Source organism: Daucus carota, chromosome 2 (genome assembly GCF_001625215.2).
Source record: "Daucus carota subsp. sativus chromosome 2, DH1 v3.0, whole genome shotgun sequence".
NCBI classification, from domain to species: domain Eukaryota; kingdom Viridiplantae; phylum Streptophyta; class Magnoliopsida; order Apiales; family Apiaceae; genus Daucus; species Daucus carota.
Genome location: NC_030382.2, coordinates 51,953,302 through 51,974,340, shown reverse-complemented (window position 1 = coordinate 51,974,340; position 21,039 = coordinate 51,953,302). Strand labels below are relative to the sequence as shown.

At 32.5% G+C, this 21,039-nt stretch overlaps 3 protein-coding genes across 3 annotated transcripts; all 3 read left to right on the top strand.

Annotated features, from left to right (window-relative positions):
- The first annotated feature begins 1,972 nt into the window (after window positions 1-1,972).
- Window positions 1,973-5,874, top strand: LOC108205986 (protein NRT1/ PTR FAMILY 1.2). The gene is made up of 4 exons (XM_017376132.2): window positions 1,973-2,211; window positions 2,302-2,519; window positions 3,836-4,386; window positions 4,817-5,874. Exons 1-4 carry the CDS (start codon window positions 2,097-2,099, stop codon window positions 5,697-5,699), a joined length of 1,767 nt encoding a protein of 588 aa, XP_017231621.1. The 5' UTR covers window positions 1,973-2,096; the 3' UTR covers window positions 5,700-5,874.
- A 2,470-nt stretch (window positions 5,875-8,344) lies between these two features.
- Window positions 8,345-9,885, top strand: LOC108206803 (U-box domain-containing protein 25). Its single transcript, XM_017377214.2, has one exon. It carries the CDS (start codon window positions 8,532-8,534, stop codon window positions 9,498-9,500), a length of 969 nt encoding a protein of 322 aa, XP_017232703.1. The 5' UTR covers window positions 8,345-8,531; the 3' UTR covers window positions 9,501-9,885.
- Window positions 9,886-15,087: 5,202 nt separating this feature from the next.
- On the top strand, window positions 15,088-20,672 carry LOC108208095 (L-gulonolactone oxidase 3). Its single transcript, XM_017378578.2, has 3 exons — window positions 15,088-15,951; window positions 16,972-17,227; window positions 19,835-20,672. Exons 1-3 carry the CDS (start codon window positions 15,256-15,258, stop codon window positions 20,647-20,649), a joined length of 1,767 nt encoding a protein of 588 aa, XP_017234067.1. The 5' UTR covers window positions 15,088-15,255; the 3' UTR covers window positions 20,650-20,672.
- The last annotated feature ends 367 nt before the right edge of the window (window positions 20,673-21,039 follow it).

Sequence of the window (21,039 nt, the reverse complement as noted above, 5' to 3'; positions counted from 1 at the left end):
TAAATATTAATATAACATACTATTTTTAAATTATAGTCAACCAATATAGCCAATACCATTGAAGCACAATGTCTTACAGGTTCAGCAAATCAATATACTTATATAAAGGAGAAGCGAGGGGCGTGTAGGTGGCGCCTCTCACATCGCTCCGTTCTATTTTTCTAATATTCTGGAATTTTTGGATGAAAAATATCAAAAATTAAAACTACCTTTTTTAATTTCGGGTATATTAGAAGCAAGTTTGAGAATCTGATTTTGTTTCAGATTATTAATGGAATATAGTAGCTTGAAAGTTTTGATCAGATTTTGTTTCATATTATTTACTTATGGGGAAGAGTAGCACACAAGTCTCTTGGCACCTATAAATACCCCTATAGATTGTAGGGTTTTGGATCATCTAAACACAACCTCCTCTCTTTTAAGCGATAGTTCTCTTGCTCAATTTCTAACTCGGTGGTGCTACTCTTCTGCAATGATAAGTGAAAGCTGTTTTAAGAAAATAAAGGTTGTTGCAAGCAACGATTTCTAACTCGGTGGTGCCGCTCTTCTACAGCGATAAGTGAAAGCTGTTTATACAGTATTAAAATAATAAAGGTTATTACAAAGTAGTTATAGACCGCTACGTTGGAGTCGACAAATCTAAATACGGGAAAAGAATATAGTCTTGACATGATATTGATGGATGATATCAATAAATTAACTATTAGTGATGTATGTTTGTTGGTTATTCTTTTATAATATTTGTTTTGTTTATCGGACATGTTTGTTGTTGGTAATTTTTACATGATTTACTTTGTATATAGGAAAAAATTATTCATACATAATCTGTTTGCTCCGTTCAAGCAACTTTTAAGTGAAGGCTGTTTATCCCGTATTAAAAAATAAAGGTTGTTACAAGAAAAAGTAGTTATAGACTGCTATCTCACGGATTTAAGTTAGATATTTTTGTGCACAATCAATGGAAAAAAATTGGAGGAAGGTGACAATGTAAGAACATGATTACTTAAAATAAAACACACAAATAAAATTAAAATTCGTCGTACTTTAAATTGTTAATCACGTGTATAAATTTATTTTCATTTTTTCACCATGAATTATAGTCCAATTTTACAATTTTATATATTAGTATTGGTATTACATCAAGATTTGTATAATATAAAATTTATTTTATCCTATAAATATTAATTTTGAAACATTAATATACATTTTATAGACAGCCACAAAATTATTTTATTATACAAATATTAAAATTGAATCATCAATATAATTTTTATAGAATTTTTATAGGCCGCCGTAACGCGCGGCTTCTCAACTTTTTACATATTGTCTTACAGGTCCAATTTAGCCAATGATTATAACCAATGCCATTGGAGATGTTATACGTGCATTGATCATAGTTTAGAATTTTCTTTTTTTATGAATTTTTTTTTTGCCGAACTTTTTTTATGAATTAAATAGTTTTAAATTTAAATTAATCCCATTCTAAGCTTACAAGAAATAAACATGTTTCTAGCTCCAAACTAATTCTGTTATAGAAGAGATATTGCATAATATTAGATGATTTCTGAAATAAAAAAATTATGTAACTTTATTTTCGATTTAATAATCAAAATTTATAATTATATTCTATAAAAATTAAACAAATATATGAATTATGTATATATCTGTAGTGGTATCTCTGTTATGAACTGCTGACTAAATTATAACATAACTTAACTCAGAGACTATTCAACAGCACCACAATTCAAATCAAGCGTGTTTGAAATCCAAATCGTTTCCCAACTAACAAAACAGGAGTCCATAAAAATATTTACAGTGGAGCAGGTATATTTGTATTCTATGAAGCCATGCCATCCCATTGGATTACATTATTTGATATTGTCGTTGCTTCATTGTATCTGTTGACTAATAATTCCACCACGTTTTGATGATCCAAGTTCAACAACTCAACTTATAATATTAGTATTATATGATCACCAAAAAAATGTTTTGATGATTACTAGGCACTATACAAAGATATATTCAGCTACTTATAGTCTCCACCTTGTAATAAAGAACCAAATATTTTCAAGATTTTGACTCATTATTCTTGAGCTATGGAGAGAGGAGAAGCTATGGATGAAGAAGTGGAAGAGCAAAAGGGTCTACTTCAATCTTCTTCTTCTTACAAGAAGAAGAAGGGTGGTCTTAAAACCATGCCCTTTATCATTGGTAAGAGCACACAACTGAACAAACACTTGATATACATGTGTATAGCTGTATGTATGTGTGTATATTGATATTTGGGATTTGGGTTTTCAGTGAATGAGTCATTTGAGAGATTGGCAAGCACAGGGCTGATGCCAAACATGATCTTTTACTTGATGAATGATTATCACATGGCAGCTGCAACTGGTTCTATTTTGCTGCAGTCTTTTTCAGCTATTTGTAATGCTCTGGCCCTTTGTGGAGCTTTTGTGGCAGATTCTTATCTTGGTCGATTTCGGGTCATTGCTATTGGATCCATATCTAGCTTGCTGGTGAGTATTATTTTATACCCAATTTATGTTTAACTTGGTTGATGAGTGACTAGAATCATGTGTGAAATGCTCAGTACTTATGTTTAGGATCTCTGATTCTTGAAATTAGAATTAATGATATGAACTGTTGCTTGTATAGTTTAGGTAAGCTGCTTGTCATTCCAATTCAAATTATTGCGGATCTACTCAAATACAGCTTAATTACCCAAGCCTTGGGCCTAAAAGGTCTTTTGTCTAGGGCCTCAAAAATTTTAAACTCAGTGGTTATTGGTTAATACTCTTATATATCTGTTTATCTTGGAGGGAAAAATTAGGAATAAACTTCATTAAGAAAAGAAATATTGGCGGCAGGTCTCGCTCTATTTTTAAGTTACACAAATATTTTGTCTAAATTTAGCCTAGGGCCTGAAGCTTGGTCGGATGGTTCTGGATCTAATATGTGCACAGACCCTTTGCCAGTTGCTGTATATCTTAGGGTAATGGTTAAGTGAATCTATTGAAACTTTTATCAAGTTCTCCTGTGGTTGATTCAGTAATCTGGATTCTTTAAATAAATGATTATGTTTCTGGATCTTCTATGGTATGTCACACTGTAATATGAAGTTACCTGGTTCCGAAATCTGACCTATGTTTCAATAGAGTTTTGAATTACCAGTGAGCGTACATCTTTAACTTTTCTTTTTCGAAAGAAAGATTAAATTCTATGTTTTGTGTTAAGGCATAGGAAAATAAGGCGAATCATCCCCTGAATTCTTCATCGGGGGAGGCCCCTAATAATCCAGTAACTAGGTATAAGAGTTGACATGGGCACCTCTCTGACTATCTTGAGCCTTGTGAAATATACATTATCTTAGAACTCCAGGCTATGTTTGTTTTGAAGGTTTGTAATCCTTGGGCTATTACCTATTTTGTCTTAATAAAGGACTAATCCTACAGAGCTATATTTTAATCATCTTTTAGCGTGTTTTTATGGATTATGGTACCTATTCAGAGAGGTATAACGATCTCATGAAAATGTACCAAAAAGGATAATTTTAATATAATTATATGGAAATATTTCTATAACTATCAAAAAAGATTGTAATCGTCTGGGGATTTTAATCTCTTCAAACAAACATGACCTTAGTGGAATTGTCGTTTCTTAGTGTGAAACACTGAACTTATTCTGGACTTAATATTAGGACCCCGTGTACAGTGTTGAAAGACTTTTTGTTTTATCCGAACAGACTTGCGCTTGCTCTAGCAGCAAGCCAGCAAGTAATCGTGCGGGCCTTCAGAACCTAATTTTTTGGGTTTCAAATTGTGTTACTTTGTAGGGAATGATAGTTCTGTGGTTGACTGCCATGTTTCCACAAGTCAAACCAACACCCTGTGAGCAGTACAGCAGCAACTGCGAACCTGCAACGGCATTGCAGCTTGCTATATTGTACGCTTCATTTGGCCTGATTGCTATTGGAGCTGGATGTGTTAGACCTTGTTCTATGGCCTTTGGAGCAGATCAGCTTGACGACAAAGAAAATCCCAACAATGAGAGGACTATTGCCAGCTTCTTTAATTGGTACTATGCTTCAACAGGGATTGCGACAGTCCTTGCATTAGTAGGCATTGTGTATATCCAAGAACAGTTAGGTTGGCGGGTGGGATTTGCTGTTCCTGCCATCCTCATGGTCTTTTCTGTTCTAATGTTTGTACTGGGTTCTTCTCTCTATGTCAGAATCAAAAGTGGCAATAGCTTGTTTACTGGATTCTTTCAAATATTGGCGGCTTCTTTCAAAAATAGAAAAATTACTCTGTCTCCTAGTACCGACGATAACTGCTACCATCAAAGCCCTGATAAGACGTTTCCTGGACCGACTGAGAACTTGAGGTACTTTTATTTTCTTCCCTTAGATCAGATTTTCTGTATAGCGATATCAAAACAGGGACATTGACACATTCTTAGTAGATTGCAAGTACCTGAGATATAAAATTCATAGATAAAAACAACTATTAACAATACAGAGCTCACATTCAGCTAGTAAACCTTATTTAGAATATTGGGCCTGATGGCCGAGGGGGACCTGGTGTAATAACCTAAGATTATAAGGTTTACTAGTATAAAATTACAAGTGTATATTTGTAGATACAAAGCTGAACATAAATTACGAGTACACTGCCGTGATCCTATACTATAAAAAGTTAGAACGTCATGTTGTTAGTAGTTACCTGTGGTCACCATCAGACCCATTAGTCTCATCTGAAACATTAAATTCATCATTTGAGATTGCTAATATGATATCATTATCATTGTTCTGTAGGTTTTTAAATAAAGCTTGTGTTATTAGAGATCCTGATAGAGATCTGAAACCTGATGGCTCAGCCTCAGATCCATGGAGTCTTTGCACTGTGGAACAAGTCGAATCATTCAAAGTACTTCTCCGCATTATCCCAATGTGGTTGTCGGGTATCATGCTCCTAGTAAGCATTGACCAAAACTTTTCCACCCTCCAAGCAAAAAGCATGAACCGACGTATACTTTTCAATATTGAGTTCCCAGCTGGATCCTTCAGTGTTGTATTGGTTGTTACTATTACAATCTGGGTTGCCTTCTATGATCGTATAGTTGTTCCTTTCTTAGCAAAATATGCAGGAATGCCTAGCGGGATTAGTCCAAAGATCCGTATGGGGATCGGACTAGTATTGTCATTCATAGCCTTGGGACAGGCAGGCATAGTAGAAAATATACGTCGTGGAAAAGCTATTGAAGAAGGGTTCGATGAAAATCCTGGTGGTGTTTTGGAAATGTCTGCAATGTGGTTATTTCCTCAGTTTATACTGCTCGGTTTGGCTGAGGCTTTTAATGCTATTGGACAGATTGAGTTCTTCTATTCCCAGCTCCCGAAAAGCATGTCTAGTATTGCTGTTGCTCTTTACACTTTTGGAATGGCTCTGGCTAGCTTATTGAGTGCCTTTCTCATAAAAATTGTCGATAGCATCACTTCTAGAGGAGGTAATGTTAGCTGGCTCGCAACTAATATTAACCAGGGACATTATGATTATTTCTACTGGCTGATAGCTAGTTTAAATTTCCTCAACTTATTCTATTACCTATATTGCTGCTGGAGTTATGGCTCTTTCAGCAGTAGGAAAAATACCGAAGGCATTGAGGAAGAAGAAGAGTCATATCACCGCAGGCACTGAGGTTTTTTTTCAAGTATGTAATGTCACGTTCAAAAAAATTGCAGAAGTTTAACCTTCTGTACAAGTGATTCTGCAATTTCAGTTATCTCCCTCCCTTCAGCTGTAGCTATATAGAGGAGTTCTTCTGACACCATTAGAAGTTAAACTTAATAAAAGAACAAGATATATTATCACAGATTTATTTGACATTTTTTTTACTATAAGTTTGATAAATAATGGAGAACCTTGAGAGAATTAAAGTTGTGCCACGTGATATCATCTCATTCTTGTGGCAACCTAAATGTTAGGATTTGCTTGGCCAAACAATTTGAGAGTGGCTAGATTATTAAATATCTCTGTCTCGAAGATTATAATGAAGTTCATGAAATCCTACAAAACAAATTATTTGGACATTATTTGGGCAAAGTAAAGTAGATATCCATGAGTCTCAGGATACTTTTAATTACCTAGAGAAACCATTTAGAATAAAACTACTCTCCATTATTTAATAGGCGAAGATAAGCCCAAAGTGACCACATTAGTGAAGATGTTTATCATACAAATATTTCCATATTTCTGAATTCACAATGAATTCAAATAATTGAAGTTGTGTTTCATAGAAAGCCAGCAATGTTGTAATGTATACTATACTATAAAAAACCAACATGGGTATAATTTGTAGTCGTACAAAATTTTGGTTTGGTACACTCCTCTAAAACTAAAAAGTCTGCAACATGTAGATATCTATTGAACAGTTTCATATACTAAAAACACTTCTGATGTATATTAATATCTTTTAAATATAATTTATAATTAGTTGAAAAAAGGTGAAACTATTGTTAATAACATATATTAATATTAAAAAATACTTATAAATAAATGTATAACTAATTATAAATATACAATTTTGAATATCTTTTGTCTAAAATATATATAAATAATTGAAAACGTTACTTTTTAATTATAACGTATTCTACTCGAAATTTAACTCTAACATGTTATATTTCATTACAAATATGAACCATTACATAACATATGAAGATATATGATATATGAAAATTTTGATTTAAAATTAATTGAATAATAAACTGTCACATATCAATATCAGAAAAATATTTAAAAATAGATAATAAATTGTGAAAGCTAATTTTCTGTTAGGAGATATAATGAGTTGGTTAATATAATTTAATTAGAATTCAATTCACTAATACTAAAATACTAATAAAATGGCGTTACGATTTAAATTATAATTAATAATTAATAATTTAAAAATTATATACGCGTCCGTGCTTTGCACGGTTAAGGCTAGTAGTAATAATAATGTAAGACTGAGATGATAACATGTACACCTCTGAAACATGTCAGTTTTGCCGCCTTCACGAGCCTAGAATTCCATTTCCTTGAATAAGGTTTAGCTTACATTTTTCCTTTTAACTTTTTCAAGTTATTTATTTGTTCATGGATGTTACCTTATTCAGAAACTCTTAAAGAGAATATAATATGTATAATATGTATTATGAAAATTAGAATTGTTTATTCTTGTATTTAAAAAATTACAAGCATTTTTAAATAAAATATATATACTCTTAAAACTAAAATGTTTATTATTTATATAAAAAAAATCTTATTTGACGCTGGTCAATTATCTTAATGGTACATGTACATATTCAGCGGATCAGAAAAGAGTAAAAATACTCAAATCAATGCTCGGTGAGTTTAACTTTTCATGTGCAGTAGTACTTGCTTTATGATTTTAATTTTGATTTATAAAAGCTTGTACTTCATGAACATCCATCACTCTGGATTGTACCTTGCAAGTAGAGTGAGGACACTATCAGATCTTTTGCTATTTAATTAGTTTTGATTTATTATTTATTAATTATCATTTTTTTAAATTCCACGAGAATGGAGTGTTTTTGAATGTCACAGAACGTAATTATGTTATACTCCCTCTGATTCTTTTTACTTTTCCCATTTGGGATGTTGGAACTGTTCACGACATGAGACAAATTACTAATTTACGCATAATTCATATGACCAAATATAGTCATGAGTGATCTTGTTAGATTCGTATTTATAAGTACTTTAATAGAGTGAAATTTTTATATTTAATACTAATACAAAACTAAAAATATTAATGATTAAAAATGTGTGTTGGCAAACGTGAAAAGTACAAATGGGAAAAGTATTAAGAGACGGAGGGAGTAGTTGATTCGAGAAATCAACAGACCCGTTATTGATCATATATTATCTGAATTAATTACCTCTGCACGTTAGAAACTGCTAAACAGCCCGGACACAGTGTGTTGGGTAAACGTTTTCCTGACAATCATTTGTCAGAGTGTGTTAATATTTGTGTTGAAGTCGATGTACTAAACACCTCTGTTAAATACTACTCCCTCTGTCCCATTTAATTCTATACGTTTCTTTTTCACTGCTCGACACGCATTTCAATGCTCTTATAAAATATAGTTCCGTAACTTATTTTTGAGATTTTCTTTTTCTGTATAAAAATATAACATCTAAATTTTAATTCAGAAAAGAAAAATTTTAAAAATAGATTGCACAACTACATTTTATAAGAGCATTAAAGTCCGTGCCGCGTCCCCGTCCCCAATGTATACTACTCAGGGGACGGAGGGAGTATAAGGTTGAGTATGTTTATATTTATGGTGAGCACAGACATGCACGTGTTGTCTGAAATCCATATATGAACCATGCAGCCTAGCTACCTAATTATTCGACCACCTGTTCAACGCTCCTTCGCTTCCCATAAAACCCTAAGACACCCATTATTCAACCAACCAACCTATACCTAACTCTCACTCTCCTTTGAGTCTTCATTCTTCAACCATGAAAACACATAACCATCACCATCACCATCCACCCAAGCTCAAAACCCCATTCTTCTCCTGTGCTTTCTTTCGCCACTGCACTCAAACTGTGCTCAGTCCCACCGCCACCTCCGCGACTACTCTTCCGCCGCCCTCCGCCGCCCCACCTCCACCTCCCCCGCCTGAATCTTCGGAATCTTCTTCCTCTTCCTCCGCCACCTCACAAAGCTTTACCCAGTGGAAGTTCCCGCTCCCGCTGCCGACCACTCCGACCCGACCCGACCCGGTGCCCAGACCTAAAAACCCGGTCCCACTTCCCCCGCCGATCACTGCCACTGAGCTGCAAGAGCTCTTCCACGTGGCGGAGCTCCAGTTGAGCACCGGGTCGGATTCGGATCGGGTCAATGCACTACACATGCTGGAGAGGTCGCTTGTGCCCAACCCGCATTCGGTCTGCGAAAACGCTTTGTGCCCTACTGCCGTTATGGAACAAGTGGTTTCTAGTTTGAAGGAGAAACAAGTTGCCAAAACAGTGACCAAAGTTTTACTAGCATTATGTCTTGCTGAAGGCAACCGACACGTGGCGGTGGAGGCTGGTGCTGTCGGAAGAGTGGTGGAGGCACTTCCCGACTTGGAAGGCGCGGCGGCGGAGAGGTCCTTAGCCGCTCTTGAGCTACTCTGCACGGTGGAGGAGGGAGCGGCGGGGGTGAGGGCCCACGCATTGGCGGTGCCAATGCTGGTGGAAGCTATGGGGAAAATCACGGCCAGAGGAAGAGAATACGCCATCGGTGTGCTTGCGGTGATCTACGGCGGCAACTCGGACGATGAGCTAGCGGTGGCGCCGCCAGAGGAGGTGGCGCGTGCAGTGGTGCTCGCATTGCAAGGGGACTGTACAGCCAGGGGAAAGAAAAAGGGGGCCCAGTTACTGAAGATTCTTCAAGAGAATGGACGGTTGGATTTGAGTGATGAGGAGGGGAATGAGGAGTAGATTGCATTTGCACTAAACAAAGACAAACATGATGATATATTATTAGGGCTAGGTAGCTTATAATTGTAATGGGTTGTTTGTAGCAATAAAATAAAAGAGATTTGTTATAATTATATATTTTTATAGGTGGTGGGGGTTGATATAATTAAGGCTGAAGAAACTGAGACAGATTGTGGGGCTGTCTGTACAAAATAAAGCTAAGTGGATTTCATCAATGTCAGATGACTCGTACAAATCTAATACTAGCGTCCTGTTACTATTTCATTATTGTACTGTCATCTGTATCTATCTGTCAATTTATATTGTCTACGAATCACTGTTGTAAATCTTAGTGTTACTGTTGTAACTTTTATTTTGAATCTAGTCGAGACATGCTTATATTTCATATTTCGATTATAATCAAACAGTTTCTATATACAAATACTCTCATCTCGGGGCCTAATCTACTCAACAGTACATACCGTATACTCTCGCCTCTCGGTGTACTGGTGTATAGAGCCGGCCATTCGGGCGGGCCGGGGCGGTTCGGGCCGGTTCAGGCGGTTTCTGAACCGTCGCCGGCGAAACCGTAACCAGCACGCCAGGATTGGCGGTCCGGTCCGTGCCGGGCCGGGCTGGAGAAAATGGAAATCGTAACCGTGTTATACGGTTTACACGGGCTCGGCGGTTCAACGGTTTACACGGTTAATACGGGAACAGGTCTTTGGCGGTTCAACGTGCGGCGAGTGATGTGAATCTGCTTGTTGTGCACTTGACTACTTGTATCAGTTGTGTTTGTGTGACTGTGTCATTGTGTGTGTGACGGTGTGTGTGTGTTTTGGTTTTTTTTTTTTAGTTTATTTTTTGTCACATTCTTTTTTAGTTTATTTAGTTTTATAGTAATAGGTTTAAATTTCATTAATTCTTAAATTTTAAAAATTCGATAATTAGGAAAAGAATACTAATTATATTTATTAGTATACACGTTCAGTTTAAAGGATGTTGGGACAAAGATGGTATATTGATTAGATTTATCACAATTAGTACACCAACATTGAACCCGCCAAGTTTGAATGGGAATAGCGCAAATATTTTAAAAATCTATAACTATATTACCCTTTAAATAGAACCGTCACTGAACTTGACTTCAAACCAGGACGATATAGTTTTAACCTACGTACATGTTACTGGATAGAAGTTCGCAGAGCGTCCACCCTCAAGGCCTGATGCCTCACACACACTCGCTGACCTTACTATTGGAAAAGAGTGACTTGCAACAAGAAAGAGTAGAGCTTGGGGTTTTCGGTTTATATTTTAGTTTTAATATGAGTATATATTATTCATTCATTTCTTATTTATATTAAAATAATATCTCGAAATTATATGAAATAAAATCTTTATAGATAAAATCTAGTTTTCCAAATAATCTCACTAAGACAATACAAATATATAACTATCATATATATATATGGAGATTATATATGTATATATTAATTTAATGATAAGAATTTCATTTATTCTAGTTAATAATTTATTTACGCTTTATCATGTTTATAATATTGAAAATATACTAATGTAAAATCGGGTGTGATCAATAAAAAATAGTAATTGCTTATGTAATAAGGTAATTACTTAACTGCAATTCTTTGATATGTACCGTTATTATAATTAAGAATAAGCTAAAACTTGTAGTACTATTTTAACGTTACTATATAATACATTTACCAATTTTAATTATATATATTTAAGAGTAGATATCTGCGTAACTTGTATTTTTCTAATTATTCTGAAGAAACATGTTAATCACGTGTTTTAGAATGGACGTCTCTGTCACTTGAATTATTTTAAATCATTTTAGAAACATGTCTATCATACTTTTGATTATATTTGTATTAAAGTAGAATAGGTGCTGTCTAAATATTTCCTTATAAGACAATTTTTTTTGTTTAACTTTTAAAGACTTAAACAATTAAATGTTTATTAGCCTTCAACATGCAGAAATCTAATACCAAATTTCATATTTACTATTTAATTTTTAACCTTATTATCTTTTTATATGAAATTTCATGATAATATATTAAAATTTGATTAAATATTATTTAGTAGATAATTATATTTCTTTTAATTTTTTGGTTTTTATAATATTTTATATATATAATAAATGGGAGTAAAAATAATATATTTATAAGTATTTTTGATATTAATATATGTTATGATAGTAGTTTTATTATTTTTCTTAACTAACCATAAAATTATATTCTTCATATTTTTTTATTTTCTTCATTAATAAGTAAATAATTATTATGAGCTCATAACCTCATGTTTATCTTGGAATAGAATACATTAGAGTAAAAAACAATTCACGTTATTTCGTATCTCGGTTTTCTATCAGAGACTATGTATAAGCATGTTCTGCAATCCAAATATCATAAAATTTAGTATTTTACAAAACATGTAATATAAAATTTAATATTCAAATTTAGTGGTATTCAATCATTAATTTAGATTATGTTTTGAAATTCGATGGTATTCAATTGAGATTGTTTAAAATTCATTAAAATATCATAATATTCAAATGCTTGTGGATTTTTTTGGACTTCATGATGGATTTTGTGAAATCGTGTATTTTAAGTTTTTGAAATCATACTAATTAAAATACCTGAGATTGAATTTGTGCTTAAATCCTAAAAAATGTATATTAAGAATTCGCGTAAAATCAAAATCAGATACTAAGTCATTAGAATTCATACACTACAAATTATTAATTAAGATGTCAGTTGAATATAGCCCTGGTCATGTTCGAACATAGTTTTTCGACCCTTAAATTCGATCAAAACCGGCCGAATTTTTGTCTATAGTTTTCAACTGTGGCAAAAAAATATTGAACAAAGAAATGAAAAAAAATGAATTTAATACAAACTACAATTTCGACCGTATATATTCCAAAAATCAAAATTTTCCGACTTACATTACATTTTAAAACATTTATTCAGTTGAATTTAATAGGTCCTAAATTACTGTACCTATTCGGTTTTACTGTCTAATTTCACAATCGGACAAAGTCTGTTAGATATTACAACATTTGTTAAACTCATAAATTTTTAAAAATAGAAAAAATTTCCCTATATTAAAATATTTATTAATTATGTTAATGTCATATAAAAAGCCGAAAGATCCTAAGATTGGATTTGAGGTCAGCCTAATCAATACCCTTTATTAATAAGCGAAACCGCGTTTCGGTGGAACATCGGTACCAAAATACCAAAATTCGGTCACTTTCATATTGATTAGGATTTTATAGTCATTATTATATTATTATCAAAAGACTTCTATATTGAATAAAATTTTATTATTAAAGACCTCAATATTCATTAGGACTGTGAAAGACTTCTGTATTGATTAGAATTTTATTATTAAAAACTTCAATATTGATTAGGACAATGTTATATAAATTTTTTTATTTAATAACAATAACCATTATTGAATTATGAAAAGATTTTCATATTGTTAGGATTTTATACTTATTATTTAAAATTATTATTATACAATTATGAAAAGAATTCTATATTGATTCGGATTTTATTATTAACAATTTCAATATTGGTTAAAATTATTATCCTACTATAAAAAGACTTCCATGGTGTTTAGGATTTTGTAATATAACATTTATCCTATCCGCACAGTTAAAACGCTAACAATTTAACTTATGAAACAGTTTTATAAAATTCATATCAAAATTTGGTTATCATCATATTATTTTTTATTCAACAATTATTACTATTATCAAAAAACTTCTATATTTGACAGGATTTTGTATTATAACAGTTATCTCACTAATAAAAATATATTACCAACAAAATTATTTGTTTTAATTTTTTAAAGCTCAAATAATTAAATATACGGAACAACTTTATAAATCTTTTATCATGCTTCAGAGTTCAAGGAGTTCATATTGATATTAATATAATATCCTATCAATTGAATAATAATGTCAACAAAATTTTCGTTTTAATTTTTAAATCTCATACAATTTAATTTACGCAATAAATTTATAAAACTTCTATCATATTTCAGAATTTAAATAAACATGATTCAATATTGATACCAAAGTACCAAAAAACTTGATCATATATTTTTTAATAATAATAATTATTATCATTTAGTGTTTTTCAGAAAATTACGATAAAGACGAATAAGACGGTGGTAACACTGACTTGACAAATGGAAAGTAAAAAAATGAAGTCATTGTCCATATTGCAACATAAAATAAAAGAACCGAAACTCTAGACATATGTAAAATATTCTTTTAATTTTTAAAACTCATACAATTTAATTTACGAAACAAATCTATAAAATTTCTATCATATTTCAGAATTAAAATAAACAAGATTCAATATTGATACCAAAGTACCAAAAAACTTGGTCATATTTTTTTAATAATAATAATTATTATCATTCAGTGTTTTTCGGAAGATTGCGATAAAGACGAATAAAGCGGTGGTAACACTAACTTGACAAATAAAAACTCAAGAAAATGAAGTCACTATCCATATTGCAACATATAATAAAAGAACCAAAACTCTAGACATACGTCAAAATATTTGATATCAAATTACTTTTGGAAAGTTAATTATTTTTGTCAAACTACATTATCAGTTTATTAAACAACTATAACAACTGTTAGATCTACAAAAACTCCAACTAGAATTATATATAATATTTGCCTATTAAATGTATAAAATAATTGTGACTTAAAATTTTGAATTTTTGTTCAAAATTAAAGAATTAAAGACGCTATAAATGAACTTATATGTGTTGATCTTGAATATTATTTTCACAATTTAAAAATCATCAAACAACATAGTAATTTTACTAAAATAAAACATATTGTTAGAGTTAAGTTCCATAACATTTAAGGCACAGTAAGTACTAGTCATAATCTTTTAGTCTAATCATAAATAATATCTTTACTTATTCAAATTTTATATATAATTTACCATCTTTAAGTAGTTTTAAATATATAATTATCAATTAATTATTAACATCTTTCAACATTTACAATCATTAAGATTATTATTCTACTTATAAGTTATATTTTAGAACATATATAGTGTTTAGTGATTTATAATATAATTGTTTTATCTTTTGATTGCAGCGATTATATTGTAGAACATAACCTGCAAATTGTCATATGTTTACAAATATTTTAGACTAAAAAAAATTAAAATTGAAATGAGTAGATTATTTTTAATTAATTTTGGACGTCAATACTCTTATTTTGTGGACTACATAGAACAAGAACCCATATTGTTATGAAATAAATTTGAAGTAGGATCAAATTTTAATATATAGAAAGTCTTATATTAAATAACAATAATTTAAATATCATTCGAAAACAATAATTTAAATAAGTAATATAAAAATATGATAATGTAACTAAAAAAAGACATTATTCTTTTAATAAATAACAAATTTTAAAATTTTATTTAAGCCCGTGCTTGGCACGGGTTATCAACTAGTATTTATTAAAATGTGATTTGAATAAACTATCAAAGTGGTTAAACTAAAAATTAAAACGAAACATATATAGTATTTGGCAAGACTGGTACAATAAGAAGCATCAAGAAAATAAGCTACAAAGTCTTGATGCTCAATTCAAGCTACACTATCTTTTTTCTATTGATCTATTACTTCCCTTCTAAGCTTCGCTGTATTAATATTCTTCACTTAGAAATAAATAAATAGTTGCCGTAATTGTTTTCACTATTCGTCATCGATGGCTCATATTATCTGCCTGCTGGTTCACAGAATATCTCTGAATCTCATCATAGTATGGGTTTCAATACTAACCTTACCATCCATCTATTGCATGCCACCAGCGTCGCCAGTCCACTGCAACGCCACCGGCTGCACGCTGTCCAATGCCTACGGCGCGTGGGGAGACAGAAAAGACTGTAACTTCCCTCAGATCATGTACCCTAAAACAGAACAAGATATCATCTCCGCCGTGGTTAGTGCTAGCAAGAGCCGGCTTAAAGTGAAAGTCGTGTCGAAATTCTCACACACCATTCCTAAGCTCGCTTGTCCGGGCAGTGGCCCGGGAAATTCGATGGTCATTAGTACCGAAAATTATGATCGTGGGATAGAAATAGATTCGGAGAAAATGGTGGTGACGGTGGACTCAGGAGTAGGGCTGAGGGATATGATTGACACGATTTCAAAAGCTGGATTGAGCCTCGTGGCGTCGCCTTACTGGGAAGGCGTGAGCGTAGGGGGGATGATAAGCACCGGAGCGCACGGGAGCTCGTGGTGGGGCAAAGGGGGAGCAGTGCATGATCATGTAGTTGGAATGAGCTTGGTGGTTCCAGGGACCAAACAGGAGGGTTATGCAAAAGTGATGAGATTGAATGGTCAGGATTTGGTTTTAAATGCAGCCAAGCTTTCGTTGGGATTGTTGGGTGTCATCTCCAAGGTACGCTACTATTTGTACTATGATTTATTTCTTGTGTTCTGGCTTTGTCCCCTCTATTTGAAATCTCGCTCCCAAAGTGAATATTGGTACTCTCTCTGTTCCTCTCATTTCTTTACAGTTAAAAGAAAAAGTTCAAAATAATTTATCGAACTACGTTTTACGAGGATATTAAAATGCGAGCCGAGACCCATCCCCCAATGTAAACAAATGAGGGGGACGGAGGGAGTATGAATTAGATGGTAACTAGCCTGGAATTTTTCAAAGAGAGAATGATAAGATATGGAGGGACCCCAGTGATTGGTAATTAGACATGGGGTAAAGCCAATTGGAGAGGGGATGGTTAGGAGACAAAGGAGACAAAAGCACTCCCCCTGTTGAGTCATAAAAAAGAGTGAAAGGGAAGGTTTAGATACCCGCGAGAGATGAATGTAGTTGCCTACAAGAATACAGTTACTTTTATTTGGAGGGAAAAATATTGTTTTTCTGATTGTTCACCTATATTTAACAAAGACTTTAAGAGAACATTAACTAACTAAAAAATTATAGAGAATATTTTCTAATACATAAAAAAAAAATTAACTATCTATATCTTAATTAATTAAGAATGCGTTAATCAGTAGAATTTAGTAAATAATATTTGATATTGTAATTTTTTAAGAAACAAGCTATACATATAGTGATATTAAGTTCAAATTTTAAATTCAGTGAAAATTTATTATAAAATTCTTCGGATACTTAATATAATATTAATATGATAGTAGATGTAAAAATGGGTCATTATTTGATCCCACTCATTTTAAATAAGAAAAACTAATTTCATGGATTCGCATTATCGTAATTATCCACAATTAAAGAAATGTGACTTATTAGTCTAATACTTTTGGGAGCAGCAACAGAGCCTGAATTCTTAATTTTGTGATAGCATAACACACATATACAAAATTCATTTCCCAACGCTAATTTGTGACTCCAATAATTAGTTTTGAAAGAAACAAGGTTTGAATATATACACATACACAGGTGACATTTGCTCTGGAAACAGGATTCAAGAGAAGCATAACATATAACTTCACAGACGATAATGCAATAGAAGAAGCGTTTGTAGAGCATGGAAAGAAACATGAGTTTGGAGATATAACATGGTACCCATCAAGACATACAGCTGTATACAGATATGATGATAGAGTCTCTTTATCTGCTTCTGGCGATGGTGTTAATGACTTCATTGGTTTTCAGTCTAATCTTATTCTTATTTCCAAATCTGACAGAGCTGCTGGTACGTACTAATTGACCTACTTTTCTTTTTTTTTTTTTATACCCACACACATAAATATAGATTCTCTATCTTTATATTTGTCACTTAGTATTTTTTATCCATGTTTACTGTCTTTAACCTAAGGCGCCTTTTTGCGTTAATTTGCTTGTAAAACTATTTATATGTAGACACAATGCTATGTGCAGGATTTTTCACTTTGAATGCCTATATAAATCAGGTTACCTGGTTTTTAGTCAAATTTTTTGCTCTAATTTATTTTATTATATATAATATATATATATAATAATTTAATAAAAAATATTTGTTCAAATATTTATATTTTTATTATTTCTTGGTCATATTACTTTCTATTATAAATAATATTAGAAAATAAAAAAAGTTTATGAGATTACTAAAATGATATAATAAAATAAAGTCATATTGTTAGTTCAGAGTTATTCACCTTCTAGCTTTATTTTATGATACTTTCATCTTCATCTCGCGGATAAGTTGCATAAAATGACATGATTTGACTTTAATTATGTTAGAAAAGTTGTTAGACAATTTAGTAAATATTGCTGTCATATAAAATGTAGTAGTAGTTTATGTGTTAGTTTTAATAGCATATAAATATTATAATAAAAATAATATATACAAACACACACATATATATTCTCATTAAAATATTATATTCTATAATTCTGATATATTAACTTATATTGTTAAAATATATTTTCTTAGATATAAACGTATTTTTATTATTTATTATATATAAAATAAACAAAATTTTGTGCAAACAATTTTAAGAGAGTTTAAAGCGGATACGGGACAGGTGGGTCATTCATTTGGTAACCTATATCTAGCTAGATAATAATTAATTGGCACTACAATTGTGTTGAGTGATATAACATTAAAACGATGATTTCACTGTAAATCATGTTTTTTATGGATCACAAAGTAGGGGAGAGCACGGTGCGGATCGGTGCGGTTTTAGGGTAAAACCGCAACCGAAACCGCAAGTGTTCGGTTTTTAAAATTAGAAACCGCAACCGCAACCGAACCGCCGGATCGGTTTCGGTTTCAAAAAATCTCGGTTCGGTTTCAAACGGTTCGGTTTCGGTTTTAAAACCGCAATAAATAATAATAAGAAACATACTTCCAAATTAAAATAGTAGATAACTTATGTTGACTCGATATATACTTCAAATTTAATAATGAACCACATTATTATACTATCGGATTTAAACAAGATTAGATTACAAATGAAACTTATATATTATGTGGGGATCATGATGGAAGTAGATTAGCGACTCAATTGTAATGATACTAAAAGAAAGTGCTCGGTGGAAGAACTCGTTCGGATAAAACAATTTTAACAAAACAACCTGGGCACATTTCAACCCCACTTCCTAGTAACCTCCCATGTCTCCATTTTACTTTTTTCATTACATTTACATATTATATATAAATATTTATATAAATTTTGCGTAATATACATATATATAAATATAAATAATATTTTTTTTTAATAATCGGTTCGGTTCGGGTTTTTGCGGTTCGGTTTTGGCCTAAAACCGGAACCGCAACCGTTATAATCGGTTCAGTTTTTAAATTTTCGGTTTCGGATCGGTTCGGTTTTTATCGGTTTTCACCGGTTTCGGTTACGGTTTCGGTTTCAATTCGGTTATTTGCTCACCCCTATCACAAAGTACCCTCCTCATGGTGGTGGTATTTGTGGTTGAATGGACACGGTAGAGTATGTAGGGCACAATACGGGAAAAAGGTGTGAAAGTGAAATACGGGAGGTCAGGTAACTACAGGTATAAAGCTGTCTTCACAAAGGCCAGTTGTCTGTATTTCCTTCTGTGAAAGTGAACTTCACTTATGACAGTTAATTAGCACACAAATGAAGCAAAAAGACACCCACAAACGCATGTATATGTCACTTGCACTGATATGGAATGGAATGAGCGGTATATAAAACATTATTATATAGTAGATGTTCTCATGTTAGAGCAAGTCCAATAGGTTACTTATATGAGCTCTTAAACTCACATTTAGGTAATGAACCAAAAAAAACCACTCCAACACTCTCTTAGTGAGCTCCTAAATCACTAGCACATGCTCCAATATGCTAGCCATTACCTATTTTTAAGTAACCCCTAGCCATTACCTATATATTATTTATGAATAAAAAAATCATCTCTCTCCTTCTTTCTTTGTCTTTTCCCTCCCTTTCTCATTCTTTCTCCCAAATTTATTATTAAAATAATCTTAGGAGAACAAATATAAAGATTGCTATTGGAGTTGACACTAAAAGTAGATTACCTAAATCACTAAGACTCACTAGGATTCATTATTTTATATTATTATATTATTAATAAGTAATGAGATAGGTAACCTATTGGACTTGCTCTTTCCCTTTAAGATATGCATCTGTCCATTTCGCGCGTGTCCTTTGTAGCGGATCAAGTCAACGATGCCAACTATAACATACATGTACATCACTTTAATTTCCTCCCTATCTGAATTTTGATATAATCTATTTCCCAAGCTAATTGTGCCTTTTTGTTTTATACTAGTACTCTTGACACATTCTTATTGTATATGTATTTTCTTGGTCCGCAGAGAAAGCATGCGAAAATGCAAGAAATGTACAAGGAAAATGCGCCCTGGCGTCAACTTTTTTGGGATACAAGAAATTAACAGCAAACGGGCTGAAAAACAATATATTGTTCACAGGATATCCAGTAATAGGTCATCAACACAAGATGCAGACCTCCGGTTCTTGTTTATACTCATCACCTGCTAGAATTGACGTCTCTTGTGCATGGGATCCAAGAATCCACGGCTTGTTCTTCTACGAGACGACAGCCATATTCACCATTCCAAACTTCAAAAGCTTTCTTCTTGATGTTAAAAAACTAAGAGATCTACAGCCACAGAATTTCTGCGGGGTAGACATGTACAACGGCTTTCTAATCCGTTTTATCAGACAGTCAAGTGCACATTTAGGTCAGTCAGAGGACTCTGTCGTGGTTGATTTTAATTATTACCGTGCTGATGATGCAATGAGTCCGAGATTAAATCAAGATATCTTGGAAGAAGTGGAGCAGATGGCATTCATCAAGTATGATGCTAAGCCACACTGGGCAAAAAACCGGGCTGTAGCATTTTTGGATGTGCAGAGAAAGTATTCAAAGTTCGATATGTTCATTGCAGCAAAGAAAAAACTGGATCCGTCTAATATGTTCTCTAGTGAATGGTCTGATGCGATTCTTTTGGGGAAGGAAGGGGAGAAACTTGATGGATGTGCTTTGGAAGGACAATGTATATGTTCAGAAGACAGACATTGTAGCCCTCAAAATGGCTACTTCTGCAAAACTGGACTTGTGTATCAACAAGCTAGTGTCTGCAGATATTCACCATCTTTCGTCACCTAATACAAATTATTTTTTTTTCTTAATTCCTCTACAGCTTCTTGAAATAAGACAAGATTCTTATTAATAAACTCGAGGCTAGGGAACATGCCTCTATCTTCCATGACAAATATTTTTAAAATTAAGTTGCAGTTGATTTGCCAAACATAAATATATAAAAATACTTCTTTACCTGATCATTTCAATCCTTTACATGCAAATATGGAATTCTATTTTATTTCAAGTTCTTTTAATTAACTTTTGACCCAAAACATCATATAAACATGACTCCCAAATTGAGTCTATTTTTCAAATAATAATAATAATTTAAATTCATATGCAGCTCCGTCCATGCATGAATTGATCAATAGAGCCTCAAATTCATTCCTTCCTAAAAAAAATAATAGTTAAACA

Excerpts from the sequence above, each read along its gene's own strand:
- LOC108205986 (XM_017376132.2), top strand. The coding sequence starts at position 2,097 with ATGGAGAGAGGAGAAGCTATGGATGAAGAAGTGGAAGAGCAAAAGGGT. Across the intron at positions 2,520-3,835 it reads GATCCATATCTAGCTTGCTG|GGAATGATAGTTCTGTGGTT; the intron begins GTGAGTATTATT and ends GTTACTTTGTAG. Across the intron at positions 4,387-4,816 it reads GGACCGACTGAGAACTTGAG|GTTTTTAAATAAAGCTTGTG; the intron begins GTACTTTTATTT and ends ATTGTTCTGTAG.
- LOC108206803 (XM_017377214.2), top strand. The coding sequence starts at position 8,532 with ATGAAAACACATAACCATCACCATCACCATCCACCCAAGCTCAAAACC.
- LOC108208095 (XM_017378578.2), top strand. The coding sequence starts at position 15,256 with ATGGCTCATATTATCTGCCTGCTGGTTCACAGAATATCTCTGAATCTC. Across the intron at positions 15,952-16,971 it reads TGTTGGGTGTCATCTCCAAG|GTGACATTTGCTCTGGAAAC; the intron begins GTACGCTACTAT and ends ACACATACACAG. Across the intron at positions 17,228-19,834 it reads CAAATCTGACAGAGCTGCTG|AGAAAGCATGCGAAAATGCA; the intron begins GTACGTACTAAT and ends CTTGGTCCGCAG.